Genomic DNA, 19,689 nt, shown 5'->3' with positions numbered 1-19,689 from the left:
TACTTCCCAGAATGGAAGAGCTAAAAATGAATACATTAAAAACGAATAACTTAAAGCGTGAAATATATTCATACCTTGTGCATGAATCTGTGATTAGAAATTGTGCTTTCTGTGATTACACTGAAAGGATATCTTTTCACTTTTGCTCAACCAGCAGCTCCCTGATGCTAAACTGCCTGCTGGAGAAGTCTCATTAGGCTACATTTCAGACTTTGCCAGTACCGACATTGCATAACTCAGAATCCTGAGCACTGTGTCACAGTGATTTATGACCACTGTTCTTCACTGTACCCTTGGGTGCTTTAGTCTACTGAAAACTTTGGGTTTTGATGACTACATCAAAATAAACAGACACCATCCGGGGGCTCTCCGTAAGGCAGTTTCAAGCCCAGAGAGATTTTTAAATTTTAGTGCTTGTTGACAGGTGCAGCCAAACAAGGAAGCCCAGACCAAAAGTCTCCATTCAGCAATTAACCACTGAAATCACAGAAGATACAACACACAAACAAGCACAGAGTATTGGCATTACAGCTGAAATAGTCAAGTAATTTGAAACTGTAGTTTCTTACCTTTGGATACTGTTGGATAGGAATAAGAACTCTTTCAGAGAGCTTGATGTTTTTATTGCTGATAATATCAAGGTATTTCTTTGTGTCCGCGTCTTTTTTCAGCTCATCACCTTCATATTTCCCAATCTCTGCAGAAGCATTAAACACAATGAAAAAAACTTAGAACAAGATTAGAAAGGATTACATGTGCATATTATCAAATTAAAATATGCGCTGTTTATTTAAGAAAATGGGTCAGGAATGTCACAGAAGGCAGAATCTCTTTTGTGTCATGGGCCTAAAATTCATTATTCAAACCAAACAAATTGCATAAATTATGTTTGAAATCATGTTTTTGATTAGTAAGTTGAAAATCTTTCCTTATTGCGCAACATGGATGAGGTTCACTGAGAAGTATTTCCCACCTGCGAGACCAGGGACCTGAGAAGAGGAGTCAACAAGTTGGCCCCAAGACACTTTTTTATTCAAATGAAATTAATGTAATTTTGGACAAATGTTGTTCTTCTGTTGTAATTAAGTTAGAAAGTATATTTGCTCAGGCACCTTATAATAATATTTAAATTGTATAGTTTGACTTGAATAAATGTTTTTTAATCACCTCTGAATTAATTCATTTAAAGAATTTATCATCACTTATTAATTTAGAAACATGCAGATATCTTACTCCTGCTGCAGTTTTTTTGCGACTTAATGCAAAAATAGATGCAAATTGCTCTCATCTCCTGAACCTGGTGGTTGTGTTTGCACCTACATGTATTTAGTGCATTGCAAATCCAGCGCATAAATAAATAAAATAGTCTGTGGAGGATACATGAAGGAGTTTTCATCACTCTGGGGATTCCCTCCATTGTGTTTCCAGCTGGTAAGTGTTCTAAAACAGAAACCATTGTTTTTCAGCTAGCCGGGGACTGTCCTCTGAAACAGAATGTACAAATTCTGTTTTGAAGTGGACCTCAAAAAGGATCAAAGGAGATCAATAATCCCTTCTGAGCTCCTACACTTACAAAAAATCATGTAGTCTGTCACACTTCTGTGGATCCCACTGTGTAAATTCACAAATAATTTTACAACACAATGAAATTCTCAATCCTTTGATGGTCAGTTGAATCTGTGACTCATGGTTTTAAAGATTTGATTTTCAGCTTCAAACTCTGGAGTCATTTAACACGGTATATTTTATGTATCCTTAAAAAAATGCATTAAAGCAATCTCAGACCACAAAGAAATGCCCAAAAAAGCCTGTGACCTGATAGAACATTTTGGCCACAGGTATGCTTAAAACAAACCTTAAGACCATTGAAACTAATATTCCTATTGATAGGAAGGAAGGATGTAGGCTGGTGAAAATCAAATAGTTTATTTAAAAATAAAGAAAAATCAAAAATGAAAGTCCAGGGGTAAATCCAAAATAACATTGCCTTGGATCTGAGTTGTCTGACAGGGATATTTATGCAGGAAAACTGATTGTTGAACAATGTTTCCCATGTTCCTTGTTGATGTGGTTGATTAAAAACTGATTGCAGCTGTGAGGGAAGACAATTAACTGAAGTGTAACAGAGGAACTGGACAAAATGACTATAGGAATACACAGGGATCATGGGAAACCAAATATGCACCAACATATCCCAAAACCCAAACACCCAGAATTGTGGCAGTATTCATGTTTGGGTTTGTGCTGAAGTCAATAATGACAACAGTATTTCTTTAAAAACTGAAATTATTGATTTCCCTGGTAAAGATGTGTAATAAAAACAGTCATGTATAACGGCAGCGTATTATAATACTATGAAAAGGTCACCTTTTAATTTAAATGCATTTATTGGGTGGGAAAAAATATTGAATAAGAAATTATTATTTTTCAAATATTTGGTAACACCAACATTGTTGACTCACAATAAATATAACTCCCTTTTTGCCAAAAGAAAAGCACTTAGTCCATTAGATTTCACATAAATAAAGCAAACATAGACAGGCATTGAATAATTAGTATTGCAAAATCTCTACATTGTCGTATGAAAGCCTTTATCTGCCCCACCTCTGCTGACCACGATTTAGGGCTGTTGTCAATTATTATTTTAGTAATCAAGTAATCTTTTGAATATTCTGAGGACTAATTGAGTAATAAAAAATATTGTTAAACAAAAACTTTATAAAGTAAAATATTGATAAATACTGCCATGATAGCAGTATTAATATCATATATGAACATCAGTCCAATTTTTCATATTTGACTCTAACAATTACTTTTCTGTAGTTTAGAAATCGTCTATCTGCCTGCATGCATACACCCGCCAGGCAGTAAGCAGCAGCTCCAGGAAGAGAAAGGCTGTTGTATTCCATGTAAACCCAGACATTATCATCAATCAATAAAATCCCCCCAACCGAACTTGGATATTATGCTGCTAGCTGCAAGCATTTGTCAACAACTCATAGGCGAAGTGAGAGCGTTGCTCAACACAAATAATCAACCGGGTGCAACAAGGTGCGCCAAACAGTAAAACATAATTTAACAAAGCTTTGAGACAGATAATTTGCCTCGAGAAATTTTAATAATCGAGGTACTCAAATCATTCGAGGAATCGTTACAGCTCTACTATGATTTCAAGCATGCTTAATTGAACTCAACTGCTCCCAGTCACCTTCACCTCCCACATTTATTTATTTACTATGTTCCCTTCCCTCCATTCCAGTTTTTTTCCATTACCAAGGATTCCAGGCTTGGGTTTTTTTTAGATTTTTGCCTCTAGTGTGTTGATCCCTGGTGCTCTTTTGACTCTGCCTCTGCCCACTGATTTGGATACTTCTGCCTTTTTGACTGACATCTTGGGTACTGACCATGACTTATAAAAAAACCAAAAAAAAAACAACAACTTTGACTTCAAATTTTGTCTGAGTTGTTCATTTGAGTGCAGCCTGCCTAATTCTTTCACAGTCTTTACATGAAAACAGGCCGACAACATGACAGATCCTCCTCAATACTACATTTCATTACTCAAATGAGACCAAGTTATAACTTGGTTTCTATAGAAACTCTGAGGACTGACTTCAAACAGCACTATGCAGACAAAAAGCTGAGGAATCTCCCAGAACTACATACTATACATACAGGAACAAAATCCTCATTCCAACCACAACATGGTCACAAGCTGAATATTGACTTGCAGGCATTTCTATCAATTACGATTTTGTTTCCAGTGATTTTCATTGTAACTCCATACTGTATAGTATCATGTTAAAGATTTAATCTTAGAAAAACAATATGAAATTTTAAAACTCAATTCCTTCTGGAAAACAGATCAATATTTGCTTTGTTATTTGTGTAATACCAGAACCACCAAACTAATTACAGATGAATGAGGAAAGTGTGCCCAAACCTGTAACTGGTATTGTACATAAAAGTGCTTTCACATGTTTCCTGCAGAGGTTCCAGGATGACTTTAGTAATGTAATGTCAGTGAACCAGATAATGTCCAGACTGCAGTCACCTGCAATTGGAAACAGAGTTTAACTAAAACCTCCAGTTGAAAATCAAAGTTAATCAGACTGGAAAACTAGCTCACCTTTTATTCCTATCAGTAGACATGATTCACAAACTCTATTTGTGACATTTAAACAGAACAGAAGCCTCCACATACAGGTGCATCTCAATAAATTAGAATCTCGTTAAAAATCACATGTGCAAAATTACACAATAATTTTGCATGAATTACTGTGTCAGTGGTGAGTGGCATGGAGGTAAACAGCATGTGTGTCTGCTGAGGTTTAAGAAAGCTTAGGATATTTCATTAGCAAACTTCAACTTCTCTATATCGCTGGATCTGGTGTCTCTACACAATACTCCATAGATTCTCTACGGGGTTTAAGTCAGATGAGTTTGCTGGCCAGTCAATATAGCTTGGCATCAGAGTGAAGCACGAAGGGGAGACTTTAGACATGAGAAAACACAGATGGGCAACAGCAGCAGCTGAGATGGCTCCCCAAATATTTATTGACTATGGAAGCTTCACATTAGACCTCCAGCCCAGAGTTCACTTTTATCTGAAGAGAGGATGTTGGAAAATGATTTCACTTTGCAAAATATGCTTGGAGGCAGAATTCTATGAACAGTCAGCTTTTCAAACTGTGACCATTTGGAGAGTACCTTCCTCATGCAGGATGTCTGTGGCTGTGTTCTAGACAACAAACAAGTTAACAGTCTTTCTAGCAATGTATTTCATGGTAACAGTTCTTTTTTTAATTCTATCTTGCTAGTTTTGGGTAACATCAATTTTTTTTGAGAAACTATGTTAACAGAATGAAACACTTGAAGAACATCACTCTGAACCCTTGATCTAATCTTTAAGCTGCGCATGCCATTGGGAAAACCGGGCTTTCTCAGTTTTCATCAATATTTCCATCAACTAAGAATAAAAGGGCCACTTACTGGGGCGTACTGTGCCGTACTCTGTGAGCCACGCAGACTGCGAGCACACTGTCCCCAGACTATCGGGATTTCATAGGGCAGAGTGCCGATTGAATTCATTTTTCATGTAAAATTTCTTTATTTACCACAATTTGAATAGATAGTAGTAAATGTGACAAGCTAGTTGTGCGGCTAAACAAGCTTTTTCTCCAAAAGGGCAGCCACCGCCCAGTCATTAGTGGCATTCTGGCTGATGGGCATTCTTGCGACATATTGCACTTACTTTCAGGTTTATCAGCTCAGTTTTGATTACAAAACAGTTTGATGTGAACAACATTTTCCGCCAAGCAGTTTGCTGTATAAAAATGGGAATGCGGATCCAGTCGTAAAAATTGATCTTGGTGCAGACATGTCTTGCAGACATCCACTCTGAGTCTGCTTCAGACTCCATGGAGTAAGTACGCTATGTTTTACATTTTAAATATTGTTAATACATACATATCCTAAGACCAACCAATGTGTTGCAGTAGTACTAGGTTTCCAGTGTACATAACAAATTTGGATCTAGATTGAATTAAAAATTAATTAGTGTTTTTGACTGAGAAGTGTACTGTATATCTTACAAATATTTCTAATAGAATTTTTTACTTGACTACATCAACAATCTATAATTGGCTAGAAATTAGATTATACTTTGGAATAACAGTTATATTGGAAAACTTTTATTCTAGACAACAGCCTGTCTGTAAATTCAGCAGTCAATTGTGTAGAAGAGAAAAGAAAGAAAATGAGCTTACACTATTTAATCCAGAAAAAGGTGAGTGCTGATATCATCTTTGTATAGAGCACGGTAGAGAGTAGCAGGAGCCTAAAGATCAGAGTAGAACGAGTGCACTTTGAAGGTCACTTCTTTCAGTCCTCCTTGTCGGCTTAAAAAAATCTCATTTGGGGGGACTGAATGAGTAAAACCTTCTTAGTGGCTTTTCTGGTGCCCCTGATCCCCTTTGTTTCACTGCCCGAACTGCATCAGTGCTGCTTCAGAGCAAGCAGCAGTGAAAAAAAACCATAACAAGGTATCAACCACACAGCAGCCAGATGTATGTGTGCAATTCTACGAGTTAAGAGACAAGGTTTCTGCTGAAAAAGAGAGAATTTGCTAAGTCAGCCTGCCATGGCTTAAAGTTAAACACATCGGTTTCGGAATGTATGCAGTGACACAGAGCACCAAAAGAGACCAAATAACAGTTTGAAGTACATTTATCCTTGAAATGGGAAAGGAATGTATAAATTCCCTGTGAAGGAAAGTTGGAAAGAATTTTTCTTTTAAAAAAAGAAAGAATGCCACACAAACTTAAATCTGTTATTTAATTTGCTTAAAAGCTTAGCAGATACTGGATGTTCAATTTCAACGATGCAGCTACATGTAGAAGTGTTTTGGACATCAGGAAGTCTAAACTTACTGCTAGTGCAGGGCACTTTAGCTGTTTTGAAAATACTGCATACAAACAGGTGAAAGCTATTTTTTGGATTAAAGTCTGTTAATCATGTAAAAAGGGCAGAAAGCACAAACCAGAACAAATATTTGGCTTGAACTATTTGGTTTGGGCCTTCAGAATTTATTTCCTCAAGGCCCAATTCATTTACAAAGATAAGGTCAAATCAAAAGTGAGATGAAAAGTTTTATTGTTAGATCTCTAAAACTTCATTTGGAAATCTTCGCTTTTACTTTCAAAACAAATTCAGCCAAAATTTAGGGTGTTTTAGCGCTGCTCTGATGTGAATTACCAAAAGTGTTCTGTGCGATATTGCTGTTTTACAATTAAAGAAAAAAATAAACATAAAGACCTAGCGCATATTTATATCTACTTTTTGAAAATGCATATTTCACAAAGTTGTAGAATCATCTCTTCGAAAAGTCTGTTGTTGTCATCTCTAAATTTATTTAAAAGCTACGTATGTTGATAATTGACCAACTTTTTCTTTATGAAAGCAAGAAGCAATGACATCTCTTCATAGAAGAAGACAAGTCTTCACTGAAAACTGCTTTTATACCCAATATTGACACCTTTAAATGTCACCTGATAATCTCCTGAGTGCAATTTTTTTCCGAATGGTGTTACTTGTGTTTGTTCTAATCTAACCAATAACAGAGAAAACTAAAAAAGACACAAGTTACAAAAGACAGCATGAAGGGATTTGATGAGAATAACTTGCACTGCATCAAAGTAACCTAAACAATGTTCCAGAAATTCTATAAATTAAATGTGGAGACTATAACGTTTAATATGTTGACACCAAAAACTGGCAGGAAAAACATACTATTCTTTGACACACAATATTCCTAATCCATGTCTGTTTATTTGCTGGAAAGTCTATGTTAGCATGCAGTTTTTTTTTCTCCTACTGAGAAGGAAGAAGCCGTTTGAAATGTGTACACATATCACAAACAGTTTCTGTGGTATAAAATCATCTCGTCTCTCTGCTGGGGCTTGTAAGAGGAGGTTTATGCAGGAGGGGTGGAAATGTGCTTTTCCAATGGGTTGACAGAGAAACATGAATCTAGACAAAACAGGCATACAGTGATGAAATGACACCTTAATCAATCCAATCAGCCTTAATTTCCACCAACATACATCTGATTAATCTCCAGTCTGCTGCACCGTCATGTCACACTGAGATTTGATGAGATAAAACAGAGCATGAAGCATGCACATCATCACGCCCAGTGGAGCAAACTCAGGGTCGTTGAGGAATCTGATGTCTGCTTTGAGTAGACAAAATTGCACACAGTAAGCATCCTTCTTTGACTATTTTCTTTCTTTTAACCACAACTTGCTTTTATACTTTGTCTAGGTGCATGAAAGACAGGGGACCTTGAATAGCCCTAAATCTGATGTGCAAGCTTAAAAAAAAAAAATAACTAAAACATGGGGTGTGTAAGGTGATAGTAGGGCTTTTGGCTTCACACCTATTTGATTATCCTGTTTATTAACGTCAAAATTCTTGGAAATGTTTGTTTACATAGTAGTAAACCAATCAATAGGGAGCAAAATTGTTATTATATTATACTTTGAACCAGAGGTTGCTATGCCAGATGCAGACAGAGGCCAAAAAGCAGAGGCTTGTTATTAAGTGCTTTAGCAGAGAGTTCAACTATTCACAGATTTCTTCCAACCACTGAACAGTATTTACAATAATAACTTCACACTGGCTGCAAAAATGAATCTGTGTAATTACTCCCCTCTAAGTGATTGCTTGCTTAGATCAAACCATGAAATATGTTACAATGCCTGAAAGGGGTAGAGTGGGGGGATTGAACTATGAGATGCACAATGAACTGTGGCCTATTCTTTCAAACACAGACGGATGAAAAACAATACATGCAGCTGGGAAGAAGTGTTCCAAGCCGCATGCGACCAAGTGTTTGGTCACATGCCGATTATGTGATTTTAACTGTGATGCACAGAGGCCATCTAGTCTAATTACAATGCTATGTTCAAATTCTCTACAGAGAAGTGTGCTGAGTCGAAAAGTAATTATGTTTGACAAAAATTACAAATTAAAAGTAAGGGGTAATTTATCATTTTAATCACAATGGATTTTTAATGATCACTCTTCTTTTAAATTACTGATATGGCAGGTAGAATTAAAAACCATACAGATTACTATTTATCAGTTTACAGTTTAATTTGCATAAATGTAATTTGAAGCCAATGGTGTTAGAAAATGGTTTTAGGAGGTAGACATGAACAGTTTTATTGGTAATTGTTCTCTTCTTTTATTCATGTTTAGTTTTTTTTTCTCTAGTGGTTATTCAACAGTACTATTTCATATGTTGACACTTACCTATCAGTTGTGTACATCATTTGTTTGCTTTTTATGAATTTTTTTATTGAAATTCTAACTCATTGGCAGACATTAAAAACTGAACTGTGTTCTAAAGCAACAAAAACAAGGGACATGTGAAGTTCTTACAAGGACTGAACAGTTCCTTATGAAAACATTCCTGCCTCTTGAACTTTTTCACATTTTGTCATGTCATAATCCCCCTCTCCAATAAATCTCATTAGGACTTTATCTGGTGAAAACAAAATACCTTGTGGCTGTAAAGTTGACAAAAATAATACATTGCTTTACAAGTTACTCTGATACCCCTAAATGAATAATAGTTTGTTTAGTCACTGTTGAAAAACCCCCAAAACAAATCCCATTTCAAATTTGTCAGAATCTATTAAAGAAAAACAGCATGCATGTGAAAGAAGAAGGTGTTCTGTGTAGATATTTTTTTGCTCAACATGTAATATTTTGTGGTGGAAAAGTAATTCCACATACCATGCCCACCATGAAAAATCATGCTGTGAGGATCTTCCCCTCTTTTATGTGTATATTAAAAACTTTGTAATATAATCTGCTGTCTAATATCTATTGTCTGAGAGCTGAATCTTTGGCACATTCACTCGTTTCTGTTACTGGAAATGCCCGTGACCTTGGAATTTAATCTTATTTGACCCGAGCACTCATTGTAAGTCATTCTCAGTAAGGGTGTCTGCTAAATGCTGAAAATGCAATCCAAAATTACATCTCTTTCCTGAGATGTAATTTTGGCGTCCTTTTGATAGATCACACTAAAAGAGCTGCCGTTTATCTGTGACAGCAAGCTCGGTCACCGCTGGATCCTGGGCAGGCCTTAATGGATACAAGAAAAATGTGAATAACAACTGATGAACAATAAAGAAAGGTAGATAAGTGGAAATCAATTTTTAGATTTCAAGGTGAAAAAAAATCATGTTCTAAATCAATTGTATGACTTTAAGATGCACTCTGGGTGCAGAGTAAAGAAGTAAAAGTTAAACATTAAGAAGGATTATATTGCTCTCTATGCGTTGTCCTGGTCAAACTCCCATACTTTTTCAGACCCTTTTATAGCCAGTTGACAAGTTCACTATATATTTAAAATGAATATGTTTATGGTGGTCAGGCTTTACCTTTCTACACAAACCACTGAAAGGAAGGAAGGAGGGAAGGAAAAGAGAAAGAAGGAAGAAAACAAGGAAGAAAGGAAACAATTAGGGAACGAAAGAATGAAGGAAGGATAATCGTATCAAATTTGAGAGTGCAACGTCATCTTACAGTGTTTGGGCAACAGGTGTCTTCTAGACATAAATCTTCTTTGAACCATTTGTACATTGTGATCGTGATGTAGATTTTTCAGATGTGTATTTGAAAAATTTGAAAGATCTTGAAATGTCACCAAAGATGTATGAGTAGTGACAGAACAATGTCTAGTTCAATGTATTCCTCGGTACGATCCATTTTAGCCAACTAACTTAAATATCTGTAAAATAGCATTATATTTCTAGTTAACTTATTTAATAATCGCAACAACCAGTCATATACAGTATTTAGTGTGATGTAAGTCTGCATTTTCTATTTCAAGTGTCCTGTTCAATGACAGGTTTCACATTGAAGTTTAAATCATATATATGTATTTGTAGTGACTGAAAAACATTTCTAAAATTGTTGCTAAACTAATAATGAGTGAATCTGGAGTGTTAAATTAAGGTCTATAGTCAGGGGTCGATGTAATGATAGGATGCATTGCTGTAGATTCTCTGTTGTCCCGGACATAGCTATCACAGGTACACAAACAATGAAACATAAAATGAGGTTGGTGAAATGTTTTGTAGTTATGTCAAGCTTTCAGGCTTCATGAATTGTTGCCGTTTTCTCACTGACAATAGCCAGACAAAAATATGACTGTGGATAAAAGTGTGAACAGGAGTCTTTGAACAGCTACAATTTCTTATCAAAGCAGCTGTCAAAACAAGTGTCATTCATTACGATCCTTGCTGAGAGTTGGCAAAACCTCAATTACTGGTCTAATTTTAGCATTTTACAAAAGCAGTCTTAAGTTCCTCTATAGAAGGTAAATTGGCTTTTCCCCCACAGATGCTTTTTATTTAAGTACTTAGGACTTTGCAGGTGAAACACAACAGAAATACAACTCAGTTGGTCATCAGAAAATGGCATTTAATCTGCAACTTGATTCAATCCCTTGGGCTGTGCATTTTGATTGGACAACACAGCTGAGGACAAATCCTTTTCAATCAGGAGAAATGTCCAGCAGGACCAAACTCAGGCAGAGTGGATGTCTGCTTGGAGCAGCTAGGAGTTAGAAGACAGCAAAGGAACACAAAGAAATATAAAAACAACACACCAGAGACGTTTGCACAGGGGAAAAGACAGAAAGCCTAAATCGAAATTTCAAAGTGTAAACTGATCAGTTTAGTACTTGAATCCAATATGATTCTGGTCTGATATTCACTTGGGATGTTGTTTCTAACCTAACCCCACTGTAAAATACTCGGCAGCTTAATCCCTCACCCGTCTGTTGTATTCCTTGGTCTTCATGATACTGTTTCCTCTAGTGTTTCTAACAAACCTTCATAAAATAGACATATTTGTTCCGGAATGAAATTACACACAAGTGGCCTCCACTAGCTACAGAAGGTGAAAAAATAAAATCTGTAACAAAATTTAAAGATTGTTATCTGGCAAATATTTCTGCACCAGTTTGAGCAAGCCTAACACGTAGTATCCCAATAAAAATCCTTGAAAGTTAAGGTTGCAATATGACAGAATGTAATTCCTATTACAACATTTTCTGTCAAAATATAACCTGATAGAAAAGTACTTGGTTTGGAAACAAATAAGCTTATAAGCGTCGAGACGCCAGTGCTCATCTCGATGTCCATCACTTCCTTCCTGCCTCCCTTTCTGCTCATTAGAAATCCCTCTGGTTTCCGTACATGGCATGTAGGCGAGTCTTGCAAGGAAAACCTGTGGGATCTATTAATGGCTCGCCTTTCTTGTCTCTGACTCCTACCCACTATAAAAAAACAACTCCACTGTTCTTCACCGAGAAGAAAGTAAAGAGCAAGAAAGAGTTGACTTTCATGTGTCAGTCTGATAAGTCATTAGCCTCCTGTTCCCACTGACAAATGCCTTCAACAGTTTCAGCAAATGCCGAGACAGCTATGGCCACTGGCTGTTAAAGCTATTTTGTAATATTATTAAGTTTATTGTTTCTTTGAATGTCAAAAAGATATGAAAGTTTCTACAGACTAAAATGCAATAGCACACCTCCGGCCTTACAGGACAACCAGGTGATAAATTATCCTCTTCCTAAGCTATCATATATCTGCTCAAATATAGACAAATGATTATGCAGAGTACATCATTCGTTCACAAGGCGTAAATAATATATTTCTTAAATATGGAGTTGTTATCCAAGACCACAATAAATCCATGTTTTGTGTTTCATTGTCTGTGATATGAATAATGCAGGATTACGTGCCTTTCTGTTCGGTGATAAATAACTGAATCAATAAATTGCTGAAAGCAGTTTATCTTGCTACCCGCAGGTATGCAGGATTCTGCATTATCAATGAGTAAAGAGTTTTGTGAAAGAAAAAGAAATACCAGCTGTTACCTAAGATTAAGCCAACAGAATTTTAGAACATTTCCAGAGGTGGTTGTCCAGTATTATGGATGATGCTTTAAATTGAAGTTTTCACAATGATTTAGGGGAAAGCACACACCTCTAACACTGCCTGTTTCAGTGTATTATTTATGCGTCTATCTGTAAAGCATTGATAGTCTGCACTGTTAGTTATGGTTAATTGAAGAGCAAGTGTATGCAAAGAAAGTTTAAAATCACCATTTGATGAGTTCTTACACATAACAGCATCTTAATGGCCTCTGTAACATGTTTTCTTGTTTCCACTTTTTGTGCATGTGAGTCAGCCTTGAGAAAATCTGGCAAAATGTAGTGTGTGACAGATGATCCCATCTGCACTCCAGTAAGCGCCAAAAGCGGCACTGTCAGGTGTCTCATCAACACATTTCAGCAGGAACACAAAAGGGAGGGGGGACCGAACTCCAAAGACCTCCTGTCCAGTTGATGCACATTACTCTCACACAAACACGCTGATATACAAGTTTTCTTTAAAATTATTAAACTTTTTGCATCAGTAAAATTGTAAACAAATATATACTAATTTGAATTAGAACGCTAAAAGGAGAAGGTAATCCAGTTTACAGTACAGCACTATGGGTTTCAAATGATGCTTAAATGGAGGAACTTCAAGGTCATTAGGGAATTTTTTACTTTTTTTCATATTTGCTTGATACATTTTTTTTTTCAGAAAACTTATTCATCCATAGATTTACTCTGCTTTTATACCGTCATCTTCTACAGTCTTTTACAGACAACTCGTCATTTTGCATTTTAACTTTTTATCTTTAATTTGGTTTCTTTGAGGTCTGATCTTGCAGCAATTGTATTGAGGCAATGAGAAACACATTCAAAAGCTGAGACAGATGAGAAAAAGATCATGCACATATGTGTTCTTTAATGTTACCTTAGAGTCACAAATGAACCTAATGCATGTTTTGGGATACTTTCATGAAAAAGTAGGTTGGATTTAAATATGCACAATGCTAGTAGAGAGGCGTCCACAATTGAAATTTGAGGTCACTTTGAGTCTGCAAAGACAGGTATGAAATTGTCTCAGGATGACTATATGGTTATATGATATCAGGAAAACATGTAACTGTGATATGAATATTGCAATGACAGCATTGATCAAAATTAACCCACATTCTTCTTCATCACAATCGCCACTACTTTTTGTGAGCATGAGCATCTTGACTATTAAAAAAAAAAGAAAAAACTACATATAACACTATTATTAAAAATACGTCAGTTGTAAAGTGTCTCGTATTTGCACAAAACATTGAAACAAAAATTTCCCACATGATCTAATAGCTTTGATTTCAGAACAGAAAAGCAAGTTATATTACTGTTGCTAAAGTACTTAAGTAAATATATCAAATTAACATTATGTATATAATTTATTTACTGTTATCTTGATTCATAAGATCATGCAAATTATAGGACTAATATCTGCTAAATTAGCAGCAGTTTTCAAATACTTTTTGCAGAAAATTCTTTTTTTATCATCTGCTGATAAACATAGATGATGTCCCAGGTTGCCAAGTTAGGTTTTAAAACTGTTACCTAAAAAAAATAAGAAGAATGATATGTGTTGCCTTCTATCAGCCAGCTGACTGGTAGTGTGCAGCGACAGACAGAGGAGGGCTTTGCTACTGTATGTCCATATGGCTGGGGATGACTCTGGCGACTCCATCACATTCTCCAGAATATCATTAAACAGTTTAAACCACAGGAGTTGTGTGTAAAAAAAAAACTTCAGTCATTTTTAGGACTTTAATGTTTTAAAACCTCTATGTGCCTTGATACTTATCAGCAGAGGTGTGACCAAGTCACTGTGTTGCAAGTCTCAAGTAAGTCTCAAGTCTCTGTCCTCAAGTCCGAGTCAAGTCTCAAGTAAAGACAGGCAAAAGTCGAGTCAAGTCTCAAGTCAGGAACCTTTAATTTTAAGTCATTTCGAGTCGTTTTTATTTATTTATTTTTAATAATTTGCAATTATACATAAAATTCAAATATTAGACCATTTGTTCTTTTTAAAATATGTGTTTGAGGTTCATTTGTGATCCTCTTATTCATCTGGTATTCTTCAAATCTGTCAGAAGTAAACAGATGTCAGAAAATAAATTACAGCCTTTCATGAATTACATTTGACTTCAGTTTACTCCTTCTATTCATAAATAAACATCAACACTACAACAATCATAGTTTTCAAAAAATGAAATAAGTATAAATGAAGTTAGCTAAAGTCAACTATCTTACAGCAAAAGAAAAGTGCCACCTACCGATCTCTGTGAAGCTTCAAATGCCGGACAAAGTTGGACGTCGTGGCATCTCCATCCGATATTCTCTTCTTGCATGTTTTACAAGTTGCAGTTCGTTTTTTAGTCGAAAGTTCATAACCTACGTAGCCAAAAGAAATTACTCGCGGAAGCATATTCCAGCTGTTATTTCGTATTTCGTTCCCTGAGCTCTGTAGCTTTGCCGCGTTTTTTTAAACGTCCAAATCCTGTTAATTTGATTGGTTGTGCTGCAGCTACGTACACATACATACATAAGGAGAGAGGAAACCATAGTGACGGTCTGCGCATATTGATACGGAATGAGTGACATTAATTAATGACGCCACTTTATAAATAATGTGTTTTAAATTTTAAGACTTTGAGTAAAAAATATCAAGTCTTTTCAAGTAAACAGCTTCAAGTCGAGTCAAGTCCCAAGTCAATGGCATGAAAGTCAAAGTCAAGTCCGAGTCTTTGAGCATTTTTTTCAAGTCAAGTCTCAAGTCGTGATTTTAACGACTCGAGTCTGACTCGAGTCGAAGTCATGTGACTCGAGTCCCCACCTCTGCTTATCAGCACCCTAAGCCAAAATACGACAATCAGTACAGGATGAAAACAAAATCAGAAAACCTAAAACTCTGAATTTTACAAACCTGCAAGTTAAAAAAAAAAGAAGCCAAACCTTTTTTTTTTTTTTTTTTGATCAATCTGACATTTCAGAAATTATTTTTCTTTCAGTCTCATTTTTTTAAAATCTTGTTTCAACTTCGTTCAGCTTACCGGAAGGTTTTTTTGTTCCCTCCTGTTAATTTGTAAAAATGTTTGTATTATAATATTTGTATAATATGTACTACGTGCTCTCAGGTCGCTTGGCCAGTGTCTGGTACTTTTCTGTTCACCTTTTGTCAAATCAGAAAGACGAATTTAGTCACAGATTAACCTTTTAACTACAATTCATCACAACAGTTGGTGTGATTTGTTAACTGTTGATATTTTACATGTAAATATGAAAAGAGCTTTCTGTTCAAATCTGACATATTATGTGTCTGACTTTTTGGGAGACAATGTGATTACTCTTTGACTTTGCACACTTTACTTTCCGTGTTTGCAGATATTCTGCAAAGTTCCGAAGTAAACCGCATAACAGTTGCACTCATATGAACTAAAGTTAAGTCTTCTTGTGCAATGCTTACAGTAAAATGTAGCACGTTAACGCTCAAAGCAAATTAGATGAAAAATAATAATAGGCTACCTGACTTACCCTCTGCTAGAAGCCGAACCGCATGAACAAAAGAAGGGTCCAGGCTGTTTTTCTCGGCCATCAGTTCAGGTAAGCACTTATTCGGATGCATTATGATCGCAGCGAGTCTCCCCACCGGCAGTACAGGTGAGACCACAGAACTGAGCGTCGGAATGTAACTAAAAATCTTTCCTTCCTGCGTTCAGGTGGCTGCAGTCTGTCCGTCCAGAACCAACAAAAATCCCGTCTGTGAAATGTAGCCGTTCCAGATCTGCGAGAAAAGCTGACAGGAGGATGAGCAGTAATCAGAGGTGTGAGTCCATCTCCGCCGCCGCTGCCTCTCTGTAAGAAAGCCGCCAGACTCTCGTCAGACTCAGGGGGTCTGCAGCCTGCGCTCCCCTCCCATCCCCCGCCCCTCGGCAACATTATTGGCTACATTTAGTGTGGGACTGGTGCTGATGAAGACTCAGCCAGGTCCCCTCTGAGCGTAAACCATCTGCGCTGAAGAGCGCACTTGTTCATGCAAGATACGCGACTGGTAAAATAATGTCATATTTTTTAAAGCAGAAAATAAATGCTTTATAAGGAGGCTGAAAAAAAAGTCCAGCTGATAAGGTGTCCTTTATAATCAAAATCAAAAGTTTAACTTTTGTTCTACTTGGGTGATTGAGCATCGTAGTAAGAAAACCTTTTTGGTTGGTATATGGTCGATTCACCTTATTTCATAATTATAAACTCCTTACAAATTAAGTTGTAACTTGTGAGTTTCTTTGTTATGTTATTTATGTTATTTGTTATTATGTTATGTGATGTTATTTAACAATATTCACAACCAAATGGGCTCATTGAGAGAAAAAGACAGCTTTTTGTAATAATAATGCTGAACTCTGCTTGATCTATTTGAAATGTTTGTTTTTATAAAGCACAGCCATCTGGAAGGCAAAGTAGGCAACTGCTTGGGACCCCGGGGCAGCAGGAGGCCCCCAGGAGAGCTTCACTTCTCAAATGTAACATAGATTAAAAGAAAAACAGCTTCTCATCTGTAGTCATATTATTTAAAAACAGTGCTTTGAAGTTATTGTTTAAAGTTTCTAAACATAAAATTCAAAAGAATGTGAAATTATTTTTATTTATACAGGGGGATATCTTCACTGTCTGATTTTAGGTTACCTGCCATGATTTAAAGCTGCGAGGTATTCCTTTCTGCTAGTGTCTATGCTGGAGCCAGATTTCATGCACATTGTGACGGTAAACAATGCTTAATAAATAACTGATGATCACAAGATAAACTCGTGAAAAAATTGCAACTATTTTTAGAAGGTTAAGTGACTTACTTGAGGGTCAAGCAAAAATGTGTAAAGGATTTCAAATGCCTCCCTAATCTTGTGATAATATTAAGTTGAATCTTAAAGTCATCGTCTTCCCAGCATGCTGCCAGGCTAACTCACTCACAAATGAGATTTTAGCAGATGAGCCTGGCAAAGGACCAATTCCAGCACCACTTGACCTTTAAAGTCATGTCTCTTCCCACCAATCAGAATCATAAAGACTGCGGGGGACCTGCAGACAAACTGTTTCACAAGTGGGTGTTAATTATTCTGTTGTTATTTATGTTTCCTCCTCTAATAGGATGAGTTGTTTACTGCGTAAATTAAACATCTCATGAATATAAACCTCGAGGGACTTAACAATTGGCAAGAAATACCAATCTGGCAGACTTTGATGTGATCTCTGGCACATAATAATTAAACGAAATAAAACTGAGACAAAATGCACTGTTCTGAAGATTGATACAGATTGGCTAAATTTGTTGTCATTAATAATTATTGTCAACATTATTTTTAGGGTCATAAAGAGCCTGAACTTTATATCCACTGCAACTGTCTTGTTGTGGAAAGTCTGCAGATAAAATACAGAACAAATACAAAGGAAACAATGCACATTCACACCTCTCCTTAGAGTAAATTAGTACTCCTTCCTACTAATTCGCCTTTCTATCATAGCCCAAAAAGGTGATTGTTTTTTAACTTCATTACTCTCCTTCTGAATGAAAGTATGAAATATGGATACTCCTCCCACAGAGTTCTTAACATAATTTAAACCAGACACCTTTTGCATCACCCATTATCTGAGATCTTACCATTTAGGTATCATATGCCCAACTGCATATTCCAGATTCAGAAAGATCTGGTTCCCAGGCCAGAAGGAACAAAAAGTCTCTCCAATGAATTTTAGGTCTTATTGGCCCTTATTCAAGCTCTCATTGGCTTTCAATAAGAGGTTGAATGAGAGTTTTGGATCTCATTGGACCGAAAACTCCAATAAGAGCCACATCCTACTGTTCCCATCCCAATGCGTGCAGAAATCATGCAAAGGAGTTTACCCAAGAGGTATTCTGAATAGATGCCAGATCAATTTCATGTGACTCCATTTGATGCTGACTAGGATCCATTCTACTCTATTTCTACTACGTGTGTTGGATGGGCTTTAGGTGATAGCGGTTGTATTGTTTGTGGGTGTGAACATTGGTTAGGTTTACACATTTCAGTGCAAACACGGCATTGCCCGATAGGCATTTCTGCGCTACAACTGCTGTATTTATCACAGTGAGTTTAATATTTGGTCTGGGTCAGAAGTGTGAATCCAGGACATTTTGTTTCTTTGGGACACAAATAAAAACATTTCACCTTATATGTTCAATGATCTTTAGGTGGAAATTTTACTTGGTTGCAGTCAGTGTGATGATTTATGATTGTGATTATTCATACTGCTATTTTTGTAATCACCATAATTATTGGATTTATTTGTTTTAATGGTGTATATTAGGTTTGTTGCTTTTGATGGGAAATGGAAGTCTGGGGTATGATGCAGATATTTATTAATTTTGGGGTGAGAGTTGCCTCTTTTTTAACCTGAACTCTTTTGCGTCTGATTGTATGATCTGGTGTTGGGCAGTTGTTCGTTCATTCAACATGTTCTTGCCGCCCTCTGTTGGTCACAATGCAACTCTACAATATGTATGGGAAACAAATTGCAACACTGGCAGAGGGGTTACGCCATCTGCTGCTCAAAGTACAGCACTACATCAAACTGCCATCAAGCTGCAGACAGGGGAAAAAAAATATTTCTATAAAATATAATTTTTAGCAGTTTTTTTGGCTTCATAAAACTTCTCACTTTTACAGTTTGTTTCCATTGTTTTTATTCATTTTTTTTATGTATATACCAAAGTTGCCTCTCTGTACAGTCAAAATTTTTAACAAGTGTTTGCATCCAGGCTGTTCTCTATATTGCAAAATATATTTATGGAAAAAAAAAAGTCAAGGAATTCTCTATTTTGCAGTACTACAACTTTTAATGGATGAATGTTTTCCTGGATTTAATGTGTGTGGTCTACAACAAAATTTCATTTTGTGTATTTAAGGATGTTGATTAGCCAAATTAATATTTTTTTGAATATTTTTGTTCTTACTAATGTTTGATTTAAAATTAAACTTGCCAGAATTTTTTGTTAGTGACATAAATGGCACCTTCAGGTTATCCTTTTTTATGCAGATTGCTTAAGTCCCTTGACTCTGTTTTTGACTTGAACTCAATTTTAATATATTTATGATTATTCGCGGTGATATGCAGTCCTGTCGGAAGTCCTGTCATCAATTATATGAGGTGACGTCAGTGTCCTG

General features: G+C 36.2%; 1 protein-coding gene across 4 annotated transcripts in view; it reads right to left on the bottom strand.

The window, feature by feature from the left end:
- Window positions 1-16,385, bottom strand: part of khdrbs2 (KH domain containing, RNA binding, signal transduction associated 2) — an 89,718-nt gene extending 73,333 nt beyond the window's left edge. For all 4 annotated transcript variants that reach the window (XM_032553949.1, XM_032553948.1, XM_032553950.1 and 1 more), the window contains exons 1-2: window positions 16,028-16,385; window positions 570-697 (exon numbers count right to left, since the gene is read on the bottom strand). In XM_032553949.1, coding sequence (XP_032409840.1) covers window positions 570-697; window positions 16,028-16,118 — 219 coding nt within the window. In that variant the 5' untranslated portion in view covers window positions 16,119-16,385. The remainder of the gene's footprint in view (window positions 1-569; window positions 698-16,027) is intronic.
- Window positions 16,386-19,689: the final 3,304 nt, after the last annotated feature.

Source organism: Xiphophorus hellerii, chromosome 22 (assembly GCF_003331165.1).
Source record: "Xiphophorus hellerii strain 12219 chromosome 22, Xiphophorus_hellerii-4.1, whole genome shotgun sequence".
Taxonomy (NCBI): domain Eukaryota; kingdom Metazoa; phylum Chordata; class Actinopteri; order Cyprinodontiformes; family Poeciliidae; genus Xiphophorus; species Xiphophorus hellerii.
This window is presented reverse-complemented; position numbering and strand designations above follow the sequence as displayed.